Here is a 12,529-nt window from a genome sequence, read left to right as displayed (position 1 = left end):
AACTTTTAAAGCCCCACACTATTTACTATTCCCAGATTGGGGGATGTCAAGTCCTGCTCCCCAAAGAGTGCTTCCAAGCCCAGCCAGGGACGGAAATAACGTAAATTTATTGAAACTGGTTTTGGAGAAGGTGGGTGGGTGGATAGTTGGGGATCTTCCAAAGATCTGGGAGAAGAGCCAGCGCCCGGCCAGGAGGGAGCGGGTGCCTGGCCACAGACCCTATCTCAGGCCCAGTTTCTTCTTCTCCTTCTGCTTCTTGCGTACCACATCCAGGTTCCGGTCCTTCCACATACTCTTGCGCAGCTTGATGGGGCGTGAGCCCACATACTTCCCTGTGGGAATGGAGGATTCAAGGTCAGACAAGGTCAGGCTTAGGCCTGATGCTGGTCAAACCCACGGTCCCTGAGAGAGGCCTCACCCACCGTTCATCTCACGCATGGCGCGCACGTAGTCGCTGGGGTCCTTAAAGCTGACAAAGCCATAGCCCTTGGTCTTGCCTGTGCGCTTGTCTCGGATCACCTTAGCCTTAAGGAAGGATGGGAAGCGGCTGAAGGCGCGTGCCAAGATGTCATCATTTACTTCATTGCCCAAATCCCCACAGAAGATCCGGAAGTCATCTGGGGTTGGGAAAGAGGAGGTCAGAAGATACAGAAGTCTGGCCCTGTGTCTGCCTTATTTAAATAGCCCCCCTGCTCTGGAGGCATCCCCCAAACCCTCCTCCCTCTGTATCCCCAGCAGTCTCAGGCTGGGGCCCTCTCCATAATAACAGCCAACATCTGTATGGTATTTACCCTGTGCTAGGCTCTTGGCTAAGTACTTGCGAGGTTTTAACACATCTGGAACTCCCAATGGCCCTTTTACCCCAAGGCACAGAGAAGTCATGTTACCTGCCCAAAGTTACTCAACCAGGTAGTGGCTGAGCTAGGACAAGAACTTAGGCACCTGGCTCCAGAGTCTTCACTTTTAACTACCTGCACTGCCTTTCCACACCCCAGGGCCATCTCGCCCATTGCCATAATGAAGGCTCCTCTGTCCTAGCCCTGGCCTCTCCTCTGAGCCCCTGGCATCCCTTGGTCTCCTGGACAGCTCCCCATGGATATCCCCAAAGCTCCTGACACCCGTTTGCTTTCTCTGCAAAGCCTACCCTAATTCCCCGAAACATGAACACGCTGTCTGATCCCTCTCCAAGGCTGACCTCAGCTGCCATTCCTGAGCATATCCCCTGGGCTGGGCCTGAGCCAGACCAAACACACTCAAGCCCAAAGCATCCCTTCCCTGACAAGGCACATGCTATTATTATCCCCTTGCTGGAGTGAGGAAAGGAGGATAGAAAGGCTAAGTGACTTGTCCAAGGTCACAGAACTAGGGTCTACAGCCTGCACTGACCACATCTAGGCTGACACTGCCATGCCCTGGCTTGGGGTAGGTAGACGTCAGGTCTGCTTCCTCAGCCAGCACTGTGGCTGCCCCACAGCCTCTGTGGTGATTAACGACACTCTCCCGGAACAAGTTAGACCGCCCTCAGAGGAAATGGTCTGGTAAACTCAGAGGGAGGGGTCCTCTACAAAACAACTGGGCTGGACACTTCAAAAAACTGCTATACACAAGACAAAGCGGTAGGAGGGAGACCATTCTTATTAAAAGATAATCTAGAGGGCACCTGGGTGGCTCAGTTGGTTAAGCGACTGCCTTCGGCTCAGGTCATGATCCTGGAGTCCCGGGATCGAGTCCCACATTGGGCTCCCTGCTCAGCGGGGAGTCTGCTTCTCCCTCTGACCCTCCCCCATCTCATGCTCTCTCTCACATAAATAAAATCTTTAAAAAAAAAGATAATCTAGAGACTGAAAACTGCATGCATCCTGATTCACAGGAAAAGATGGCTGTAACAGATGGTTTAGGGACAACTGGGAAAACTTAAAGGGAATATGAGATACCACAGAATGACCATTCATTTTCTTAGGAATGTTAATGATATTATGATATAAAAGAGACTGTCACTTTTCTTTTTCTTTTTTTTTTAAGATTTTATTTATTTATTTGACAGAGAGAGACACAGCGAGAAAGGGAACACAAGCAGGAGGAGTGGGAGAGGGAGAAGCAGGCTTCCCGCGGAGCAGGGAGCCCGATGCGGGGCTCGATCCCAGGACCCTGGGATCATGACCTGAGCTGAAGGCAGACGCTTAACGACTGAGCCACCCAGGCGCCCCTAGACTGTCACTTTTCTTAGGAGATGAATGTGGAGGTATTTAGGAGGGAAGTGATAACTTCATTTATAACTTGCTCCAAATGACTGAGCAAAATCCAGAAAAACCATACATACACATAGAAGGATAAAGTGAATACAGCAAAATGTCAATTGCTGAATCTAGGTGCTGGATATATATGGCTGTTCTCTGTGCAATTCAGTGTTAAAAAAATTTTTTTTAAGATTATATTTATTTATTTGACAGAGAAAGAGCACACCACACACAAGCAGGGGGAGTGGCAGGCAGAGGGAGAGGGAGAAGTCGACACCCCACTGAGCAGAGAGCCCGATGTGGGGCTGGATCCCAGGACCCTGGGATCATGACCTGAGCCAAAGGCAGATGCTTAACTGACAGAGCCACCCAGGCGCCCCCAGTGTTTAAAATTTTTCATAAGAAGCTGAGAGAAAAAAAATGCTCTTTTACCTTTAGCAAGCCAGGCCTCTCATGAATAAAACAGAGTTCAGAAAGTCCTAGGTGCCAATTGCCTCTACCACATTCTGTTCAGTGGTTAGGTGAGGGCCTGCCCCTCAGAGCCATAGTCTAGCCCTCCACCATGTAGGCAAATAACAGGGCCTGCCCTATAGAGAGGCGGCAGTTGTGGAGTGACCTGGTTTACCTTCCCTGTGTCTGCCCCAAGGAGGAGACCTTGGTGCGTCCTTGACTGAGCAATGCCTGGCCCTGCACTTGGGCCCCCTTACCTGCATCCCACTCCAGCAGGCTGGGGTCCTCCCAGCTGCTCCCAGCTGCTGTGCGAATGCACCGTTTCAATTTCTCTGGCTTTCCTTTCTTTTTGTCCTCACCCAAGGGCTCTGGGACCTGTAGAGGAAGGGGGATGGGGGGCAAAGGTCTTGGACCCATGTGTCCCTTTCAGGCTCCCCCACCTGCCTATGCCCCTCACTCTCCTGCTTCCATAATTAAAGAACTGGATGTACTTCTGAATGTGAGGTATCTGTGTCTGCCTCCTTCTCTCCCATGTCCTCCCAGCCCCTCCAATTTCCTGGGTCCCTCCTCCCTCCATCAGTAGAGGGCTACATGTGTTTCTGGATGTGGAAGGCCATGCGTTCTTGTCTGCCCTCCCCGCCCTTTCTACCTGCCTTCCCCCCGACTGCTATGCTCCCTGCTTACCTCAAGAGCCATGAGGCCAGGGGGTGGCTCAGGCCGTGGGGGCCGGGGTCGTGGACGCAGGGACAGGAGCTCAGGAATGCGCAGTGGGGGCAGTAGGCCTCGTACAACTTCCAGTGGGAGGGGCAGGGGTTCAGGCTCAGGCAAAGGCATGGCCAGGGCCAATGGCAGGCTGGGCCCAATGACCGCAGGGCCAGTGGGGGCACCTCCTGCCCCAACAGCCACCGCTGCGCTAGCCTCCTCCAGCCCGGCTGCTGCCGCCACCACTGCCTCTTCCTTCTCTTTCAGGCCCAACCCCAGGCCCAGCCCCAGCTCTCGAGGTGTTGCTGGCTCCTCCTGTGGGCAAGGGGAGACAAAGAAGAGCGCCCTTTCAGAGGCTCAGACCTTACTCTCATCCTGTACAACAAAGCAAGGGCCTGAGGCCAGAGAACAGACGAGACACCTAGACAGAGAAAGGAGTCTCTAGTCAGAAACAGACACAGGGACGAAGATACCAGGACAGAAAAATAGAGAGGGACAATCAAAAGAAAAATAGAAATATAGGGACAGAAACAACCCACGGCCTGTGTTTCTCTCTCTACTTTCCTCACAAAAAGAAACAAAAACAGATTAGGCACAAAAAGAAATAGAGGCTGAGACAGAGTCCGAGAGTGAGAAGGCAGACTTAGACATGGCCCATCAAGCCAGGATTGAGCATCTCCCCACCCTTCACACCTCTGTCCATGAGCTCCCTGTCCACACTTACCAGGGGAGGTCTCAGGGCAGCCATGGAGCCCAGGGGGGGCCCTGGGGCCCGAGCCATCGGTGGCAGCATCATAGGTGGTCCGGGGGGGCCAGGCAGAGGGGGGCCCACAAGGGCCTGGTGAGGGGGCCGCAGGGCCATAGGGCGGGGACCACCTGCTGCAGAAGAAAGAGCAGAATCTGTCAGGGTGTTAGTGGGGGAGTTGGAGGGCTTAGGGGGGAAGTTATGTGGCAGAGATGATGACCCTGGCCCCCTCACCTGCTCTCTGTAGCACGTGGGGGACGAAGGCCGGACGCAGGATAGGGGCCCTCTGGGGGGCCACAGCTGTGGGAGAGAGAGATGGGGGTGTGTGTCATGGGGGACCGGGGCACTTGAGGTGAGGTGTGTGTGTGTGGGTACTCTCAGCATCCAAGAGATCCTGGAGAAGAGTCTGGGGAACCTTCTGGGAGATAGAGATACAGGAGTCTTTACATTTGTTCATTCAGCAAAAATTTACCACTGAGCATCTCCTCTGGGTCTGTCCCTTTCCTGGACAATACTAGGGACACACTGAAAGACCCAAGGCTCTCAGGGAGCTCCTGGTCCCGGACAGGAGGGAACAGACCCATCATCAGAGAGTGACAGCCCAGAGTGATCAGGGCCAGGATGGGGTAAAGCCCAGGCAGGGTGATTGGAACTAGGAGGGGGAAGCCTGGGGAGTTGGGGGAGCCCAAAGGAGCCCTCTGACCTAGCCAGGGTGGCTAGAGGCTTCCTGGAGAAACAGACCTGTGAGCTGAAACCTAAAGGATAATAAAGACCCAACTGCCTTTGGTCAGGCAAAGGGTGACTAGAAAGACAACTGGCAAGGGGCACATTTACAAATAAAATTTTTTCCCAGTTCAGCTTAGTATAATTTTAATAGCAGAAGTTGAAATTTGGAGAGCATCATAAGAGAATGGTCAAAAGGTCAGTAGGCGTCCAAGCACAGCATTGTTGGCTGGACCATGGATGTCCTCCTGAGGACAGCAGGGAGCCACAGCAGGGCTGGAAGCTGGGCAGTGTGACCAGGTCAGATGTGCATTTTGATCAAGACCATACTAAAGAATAAAAGATGTTGAGATTTCTCAGACATCAGATAAAAAAAGTATAACAGGAATTAAGTAACACAACCAGCAACTTTGATCTAATAGAGATTGTACCAGAACTTTACAGAACATGTATTCTTTTCATACATATAAGGAAGTAGTGTCACAAAAATTGACCGTGTATAAAGGTCACCTTGACAACAAAAAGTAAGAATGACCTGTGGAGAGGACAGATCTTAGTTAACTTGATTCTGATTTAGTTAATAGGCTTTGGAAGATTATAGTTGGGTGACAGTGAGCAGGGGAGAAAAGGGAGGTCAACAAGAACACTGTGGGCATATTCTAGTAATGCTTAGGGCTCCTGAGGAGTATATGGGGGATCTCTCTGTAAGGGGCCAGGTGATGTAGGGTCTTGACTGCCAGATGAGGAGCTTGGTGCTTATTTGATGGTTTATTTATCCCATCAACAGATAGTACATAATGCTTACAATGTGGCAGGCACCAAGACTTTTGTCCCTCATGGAGCTTGTATTTTAGAGGAAATAAAAGGTGATAACCATAATGAGTAAATTGCATAGCTTGTTACAAGGCATTAAGTGCTATGGAGAAACACAGCAAAGAGTAGGGATTAGGAGTAATGATAAGGGGGTTGGTTTGCAATGATAAGTGAAGCCTTACTAAGGCCAAACTGACAAGTATATGATGAGGTTTGTGCTTTAGAAAGATGGTAATGTCAGAGCGGGGATGAAATGAAGTGGCTGAGTTAGCGCAATGATGTCGGCAAGATGCTGCAGTAGTCAAAACAAGAGTGCTTGGTCAAATGTGGGGTTCCCGGCCCAGACCTACCTGCTCGACGCAGGAACATAGCTTCTCGAGCCTCTGGACTGTCCAGGTGACTCCGATCACCAGGGCCAAAGCCAACTGTTGGAATGGGAAGAGACAAGGATGGTGGGAGGAGCGTCCCAGGCATCCCTTTTTATCACCCTGCCTGATCCCCTGGCTCCCTCTCCTCCACCACTCCTTGCTTACCTGGACCCACAAAAGGAGGGCCACCCACCATGGGAGGAACCACTGTGGCTGCAGCAGCTGCCCGGGCCTCCAGAGTCTGTTGGACCTGTTGGGGAGGAAATTGGGGTGAGTGCCCCCAAGGTGCCCTGGCTGGCTTACCCTGGGAGGCCAAGGGTTTCATTCTTTGCATTCTGTGTGGGGCTGGCTATCTGTTAACCTTAAGTCTAAGTTAAAATGTCACTTTTCAGGGAGGCTTTTGGGATCATACTAGTGAAAGCTGTCCTTAGCCCCTCCCAGTAGCAACTTTTCTTGTTATCCTGTTTCATCTTCCTCAATGCATTTAACACTATCTGAAGTTATGTCCTGCCTGTCCTTCTCATCTCCCATGCCTCCACCCTGGTCCAAGCCATCATTAACTCTTGCCTAGATGATTATGGTAGCCTCTTCTTCAGTCTCCTTGACTCTGCCTTAACCCCCTTCAGTCTGTTCTCCAAACACAGCCATAGTTAGTTAATATCTAAGTTGGACCATATTACCGCTCTGCTCAAAATCCTTCAGCAACATCCCATCTCAGAGGAAAAACCAAGGTCTTTATGGTGGCCCACAAGGCACTATCAGGTCTGGTCTCTATCACCTCTCTGTCCTCATCTCCTCCCACTCTCCCTCTTGCACGCTCTACTCTAGCCACACTGTTCTCTCTGCTGTTCCTTGAACATGTCAGGTATGCACCTGTGTCGTGGCTCTTGCACTGGCAGTTCTCTCTGATGGGAATGCTCTTCCCCTAGATATCTCCATGGTTCCCTCCATCATGTCCTTTATATCTTTGCTTAACTGCCACCTCCTCAGAAAGGCTTTCCCTGACCACGCTGATAAACCTCTGCCTTTCTTACTTTAGTTTGACCTGTCTTTCCCCAGTAAAATGTAAACCCCAAAAAGGTAGCGATTGTTTTTCTCTATATTATATTTCTCTATACTGTTATGTGCTTAATGCCTAGAATAGTGCCTGATGCATAGAAGGCACCCAATGATTACTGACAGAATAAACAAGTTTCATTTACTTCTTTTCCTTTTAGTAGTCTCTCTCCACTAGTCATACATAGCTTACTATTAAGCAGGTCAATGTGACTAATGAGATTGAGGAACTATTTAACTTAAATGTAAATTTTAAATAGATACAGAATATCTTTATCATTACAGAAAGTTCTACCAGACAACATGCTCTAGAATATAAGCTCCCAAAGGGCAGAAATATTGTTTGCTTAGTCGTTACTGTGTTCTCAGTGCCTGACACATAAAACATTTGTCATGCTAATCGATAAGTCAACATGTCAATAGCTCTCTGTATACAAACACTGCGTTCAAGGCACTGTGCTCTCTTATTTATATGCCTTAGCTCAGCCGTACCTGCTGGTAAGTGTTGGTTGCGATAATTGGGCGGATCACAGGAGCTGCTGGAACCTGCATCGCTTCTACCGTGGGGACCGTGGGCACCGCAGGCACAGCAGTTGGGATGCCGGTTACCGGAGCCCCCAGAACTTCCTGCTCAAACCTAAGGAGGCAAAACCGACACAACAGCTCAGGACCTCGCATTAATTCTGAAACGCTGGGTATACTGCGATAGCTCCTTCACCCCTTCTTACTCCCACCCCCACAATCCCAAAAGTCCCATTTCCCCATGACAGAGCCGCGTCGGGCTAATTTCGGCCTGGAGAATCCAGGGCTCGGTGGCTCTGACTCTGGGACGGCTTTTTATTGCGGGCCTTACAATGCCATCTCCGCCTCCATCTCCTTCAAGCGTTCCTCCCCGCTCTTGCCCGGCATGCCGGCGCCAGGGCCCGGAACCACAGGTCCTCCTGCACCCGGGAGTCCCGGGGCTGGCCCCGCCCCGGCCATCGCTGCTGCCGTCGCTGTCGCCACTTCCACCGCCTCGGCTCAGCGGCCTCCGCCAGTTCCGCGGTCTACTCTCTAATCTTGTCGGGGTTGGCGCCCGTGAATGACGTATCAGTGAAAGCGACGGGCGCTGGTCCATGACATCATACGGAGCGAGGCCAATGAGAATCTGGCCACACCTGGAGGGCCCACCCCGAGGAAGAATATAGACCAATCAGAGTGTCGGAAAAAGGAACCAATGAGGAGCCTGGTTCTAAGTATGTGCAGCTAAGTGAGGCGGCCACGCCTTCATTGGAGGAATAAGGGCTGATGAGAGCGCTGTAAAGTCGTTGGCCCGGTCCCTAAAGAGAAAACTGGACTTTTGAGAGCTCAGAAAAGTTCGGAGGCTCCGCCTGTGCCACTGAGGCTCCTTCCGGAAGTGTTAAAGCCCACTGAGGTCCACATCAGCCCGGGGCTGGGCGAGGCTAGAGAGTGGTGAATGCCGTGGCCTTGCAGTCGGTAGAGACACACTACCGGACAGCGACTTCCGGGAAGACAAGGGTCAGGATGTGGGAAGCGCAGAGGGGGCACCTGACCCAGGCTTTCTGGGGAAGGTGACGTCTGAAGATTTGCTAGATGAAAATGGAGATGTTCTGGGTGGGAAGAATAGTTCGTGTAAAGGCCGAGAGAGTGGTAAAATGCGTCACCTCATAGTCACGTGTGTGTAGGTTTGGTCGCTGTATCCTTTCTTGGGACACAGCTGATCCTTTTTGTAGTCTTCAATGTGTTTTTTTACGAATATTTAAAATACACAACACTAGGGGCGCCTGGGTGGCTCAGTGGGTTAAGCCTTTGCCTTCGGCTCAGGTCGTGATCCCAGGGTCCTGGGATCGAGCTCCCCATCTGCTCCCTGCTCAGCGGAGAGCCGACTTCTCCCTCTCCCTCTGCCTGCTGCTCCCCCTGCTTGTGCTCGCCTGCACTCTCTCTGTCAAATAAAATCTTAAAAAAGAAAAATAAATAAAATACACATTAGAAAAGAATGTAACAAACCTCCAGGTACCTCTCAGCAATTACTAATATTCTACCCTTTTTGTTTCACCTATACCTCTCATTATTATTATTACTATTATTATTTCCTGGAGTATATTAAAGCAAATTCCAGACATTAATAAATTCACCCATAAATGCTTCATGATAGATCTCTAACAGATAAGGACTATTTAAGAGAAAAGAGCATTTTCATACCCAAGAAAATTAATTTCTGGTTCGTTCCCGGGTTCGGCACCACAAAAACAAAAACAAATAAAAAACGAAAAGAAAAAAAGAATATTAATTTCTTAGTATCGTCTAACATCCAGACTGTTAAAATTTCCCTGCCTCAAAATGTCTTTGTATAAAATCAGGCTACAAATAAGGTATGCACGTTGCATTTGGTTTTTTGGTGGGTCTTTTTTTTTTTCCCGTCAAAACTTACTTTTACTGGCTGTCTTGGTTTCTTGAAGTCCCAGGTCTAAATCAGCAGTAATGAATGCTTTGTTAAAATACTGGCTTTTGGGGTGCCTGGGTGGCTAAGTTGGTTAAGCATCTGCCTTGGGCTCTTTATTACATCATTTTTGTCAGTATGGACTCACGGATATTTTATACTTTGGGTTATAATTCAATACTACTTTAGTTATTTTGTTGCCGAAATTGTTCCAGCATTTAAAATCTTCAGTCTTTTTTAATCTATAAATTTCCCTCCCCCGACTTTTTCTTCCTTCCTTCCTCCCTCCCTTTCCTTCTTTTCCCCCTCATCCCCACCTTTTTTGCCTTCTATTTGTTGAAGAAACCGGACCAGTTGTCCTATAGGATATCTTACATTTTGGGTTTAACTAATTATATTGTTTCATTTGTTCCTCACTGCCCTCTCCCCCTTTCTTATATAGTGTATTGACAGCTAGAAGCTTGATTAGATTTAGGTTTTATTTGGTGAGAGAATACGTCCTCCAAAGTGCTATTGTAATGTATCTTACTGTATTCTATCAGGAGCACATGATGTCTAGTTGTCTTCCTTTGGTGCCCTAAGACCGATCAGTGTCATCCTGCTCCATCTTAAGATGCCCAATCAACCTTTCCACTACTAGCTTTAGCAGCCCTTGATCATTATTTACCTGCATCTACTACTTTGTTGATATATGTAAAACAGTGGTTTTCAAATTTTATTATTCCCTGTAATGATCAGTTATTCTTTCATAAATAACTTCCCCCTTATCAAGAATTTGGTCACTTGTTCAGATACAGGAAAGACATGCTTGATTCTTTCCCTATTTTATGAAAAAAAAAAAATCAAAACGACTTGGTTCCTAGCACCCTTCAAAGGTGACCAGTGAGGTACTGTATGAACACTAATATGAACTTACATTTTCGAACATATTTCATTGCTTCAAATCATTGCAGTCGCTCTAGCTGCTGCTCAGAATGTCCCACCTTTGGCCAGTGGCAGCCACTTCAGACTGACTCCTGAGTCCTTCTGACTCAAACTCACTAGTCTTGGAGGACTTCCTTGCTTTCTGGCACATGATGCCTCATACTCATTTGCCAATTTCCTGTCCCAGACCTGGAATCAGCTGTTTCCCCAAAGATCCCTGGTTCCATCTAGTAAAAAATGGCATTTAGAGTCCACAATCTGGGGTTGGTTGCTCATTATTACTGGGTTATCATATTTAGACCTTTTCTGTGGTCTGAGCTAGGGAAATACATATTTTCTAGAAAGAGAAAAACCCACAAGTTCAGTCTGCTATTTCTTTTTTTTTAAAGATTTTATTTATTTATTTGACAGAGAGAGAGGCAGCGAGAGAGGGAACACAAGCAAGGGGAGTGTGAGAGGGAGAAGCAGGCTTCCTGCTGAGCAGGGAGCCTGATGCGGGGCTCGATCCCAGGACCCTGGGATCATGACCTGAGCTGAAGGCAGATGCTTAACGACTGAGCCACCCAGGCGCCCCTTCAGTCTGCTATTTCTAAGTCAAATGAAAGATTACAGGGTTAAAGTTAAAGTTTACTCCTTTGATTTGATACTTCATTTACGTTAAAAATTTTGGTCCTCAGCAGGGCACCTGGGTGGCTCAGCCAGTTAAACATCCGACTCTTGATCTCAGCTCAGGTCTTGACCTCAGTGTCGTGAGTTCAAGCCCCTCATTGGGCTCCACGCTGGGCATGGAGCCTACTTTAAAAAAAACTTGGTTCCCAGTAACATTAGCACAAATACTTATTTGCTTTAGTCAAGGATATAATTTCAAAATACATAATGTAGGTCTCAAAAATGTAAACTCTATATTTTTATCAAAATAAAAACCAGTGTTACTACAAACAAGACTAATACATGCAGTTTAAGATTGTATTGCAGTTCTTTTTCCCTTAGGATGCATGTACCACTGGAGGCATCAAGTGAAAGTACTATTTTATTTACTTTATTTTTAAGGATTTTGTTTATTTATTTGGCAGGGAGAGAGAGAGAGCAGCAGAGGGAGAGGGAAAAGCAGACTTCCCATTGAGCAGGGAGCCCAATGTGGGACTCAATCCCAGGACTCCAGGATCATGACCTGAGCTGAAGGCAGATGCTTAACCGACTGAGCCACCCAGGCGCCTTGAAAGTACTATTTTAATCTAACCTGGAATACTTCTTATCTGAATCAGTTGTGCCACCAACTTGATATAGTTAGGTTCGTTTGTTTGTTTTCAATTTTTAGGGATTTTTCTCACTTTTTTAAATTATGAAAAATTAGATGTTTCCACAGTGCAAAGTATGAAACAGTGTATATTCAGATGTTTAGCTTCCATCCCTGTCCCTTTTACCTTATTCTCTTCTCAACTATCTCAAAGTGGCAGACATTATCCTTAATACTTCAATATGCATCCTCTAAGAATAGTCTCCCACCTAAACACAATGCCATTATCCCAGCAAAGACATTTAACAAAGACACAGTAATATTCTCTAACATGTTTCCCATTCCCAATTTTCAAATTTCCTGTTGTCCCCAAAATGTACTTTCACTGAAAAAAATTCCATGGTTCAATCAAGACCCACCTTGCATTTGTCATGTCTCTTTTAATCTAAAGCAGTCCCCACCTGAGCCCCATTGACCTTTTGAAGAAAAGTCTAGTTGTTTTGTATATGGACCCCCAACTTGTATTTCACCCAGTATATCTTTGGGGTAGAATCCAAAAGTGGGATTGTTTAGGCAAAGAGTAAATGCGTATGTAGCTTTGCTGGAGATTGTCCCATAGGTGTTCCACATTGCCTGTCCACTGATGCACCAAGTGTTGTTTTCCCACAGCCTTGTCAACAGTGAGCTTCCAAAATTTTGGGTTTCCTTTTTTGCAGTCTGATAGGTGGAAAATGTATCAAAGTAGGATTTTAATTTGCTTTTATTATATTGAATTGGAGGGTATTTTCTGAGAATTGTCCGTTTACTTTGCCAACTCTTCTATGGACTTTGAAT

The 12,529-nt window shown here is 47.8% G+C and overlaps 1 protein-coding gene across 4 annotated transcripts; it reads right to left on the bottom strand.

Annotated features, from left to right (window-relative positions):
* Nucleotides 1–84: 84 nt before the first annotated feature.
* Nucleotides 85–8,183, bottom strand: RBM42 (RNA binding motif protein 42). 4 transcript variants are annotated; one of them, XM_045891288.3, is made up of 10 exons: nt 7,948–8,183; nt 7,587–7,731; nt 6,204–6,288; nt 6,021–6,095; nt 4,369–4,434; nt 4,114–4,289; nt 3,372–3,704; nt 2,945–3,062; nt 423–617; nt 85–332 (listed from the first exon to the last, which is right to left on the bottom strand). In XM_045891288.3, exons 1-10 carry the CDS (start codon nt 8,073–8,075, stop codon nt 220–222), a joined length of 1,434 nt encoding a protein of 477 aa, XP_045747244.1. In that variant the 5' UTR covers nt 8,076–8,183; the 3' UTR covers nt 85–219. The 4 variants fall into 4 exon arrangements, with proteins under 4 accessions (XP_045747244.1, XP_045747245.1, XP_045747247.1 ...); XM_045891289.3 differs by having other exon boundaries at nt 4,114–4,268; XM_045891291.3 differs by lacking the exon at nt 4,369–4,434 and having other exon boundaries at nt 4,114–4,265.
* Between the last annotated feature and the right edge of the window lie 4,346 nt (nt 8,184–12,529).

Source organism: Mirounga angustirostris, unplaced genomic scaffold, assembly GCF_029215605.1.
Source record: "Mirounga angustirostris isolate CCGP_5_RB_7025 unplaced genomic scaffold, mMirAng1.0.hap1 SCAF_16, whole genome shotgun sequence".
Taxonomy (NCBI): Eukaryota; Metazoa; Chordata; class Mammalia; order Carnivora; family Phocidae; genus Mirounga; species Mirounga angustirostris.
Note: the sequence above shows the minus strand (reverse complement) of the source record. Positions and strands in the feature narration are given on the sequence as shown.

Bases quoted from the DNA above. Each gene is read 5' to 3' on its own strand.
- RBM42 (XM_045891288.3), bottom strand. From the start codon at position 8,075: ATGGCCGGGGCGGGGCCAGCCCCGGGACTCCCGGGTGCAGGAGGACCT. The intron at 7,732-7,947 runs GTAAGGCCCGCA...TTGCCTCCTTAG, and splicing joins ATGGAGGCGGAGATGGCATT to GTTTGAGCAGGAAGTTCTGG. The intron at 6,289-7,586 runs GTACGGCTGAGC...CCTCCCCAACAG, and splicing joins CAACCAACACTTACCAGCAG to GTCCAACAGACTCTGGAGGC.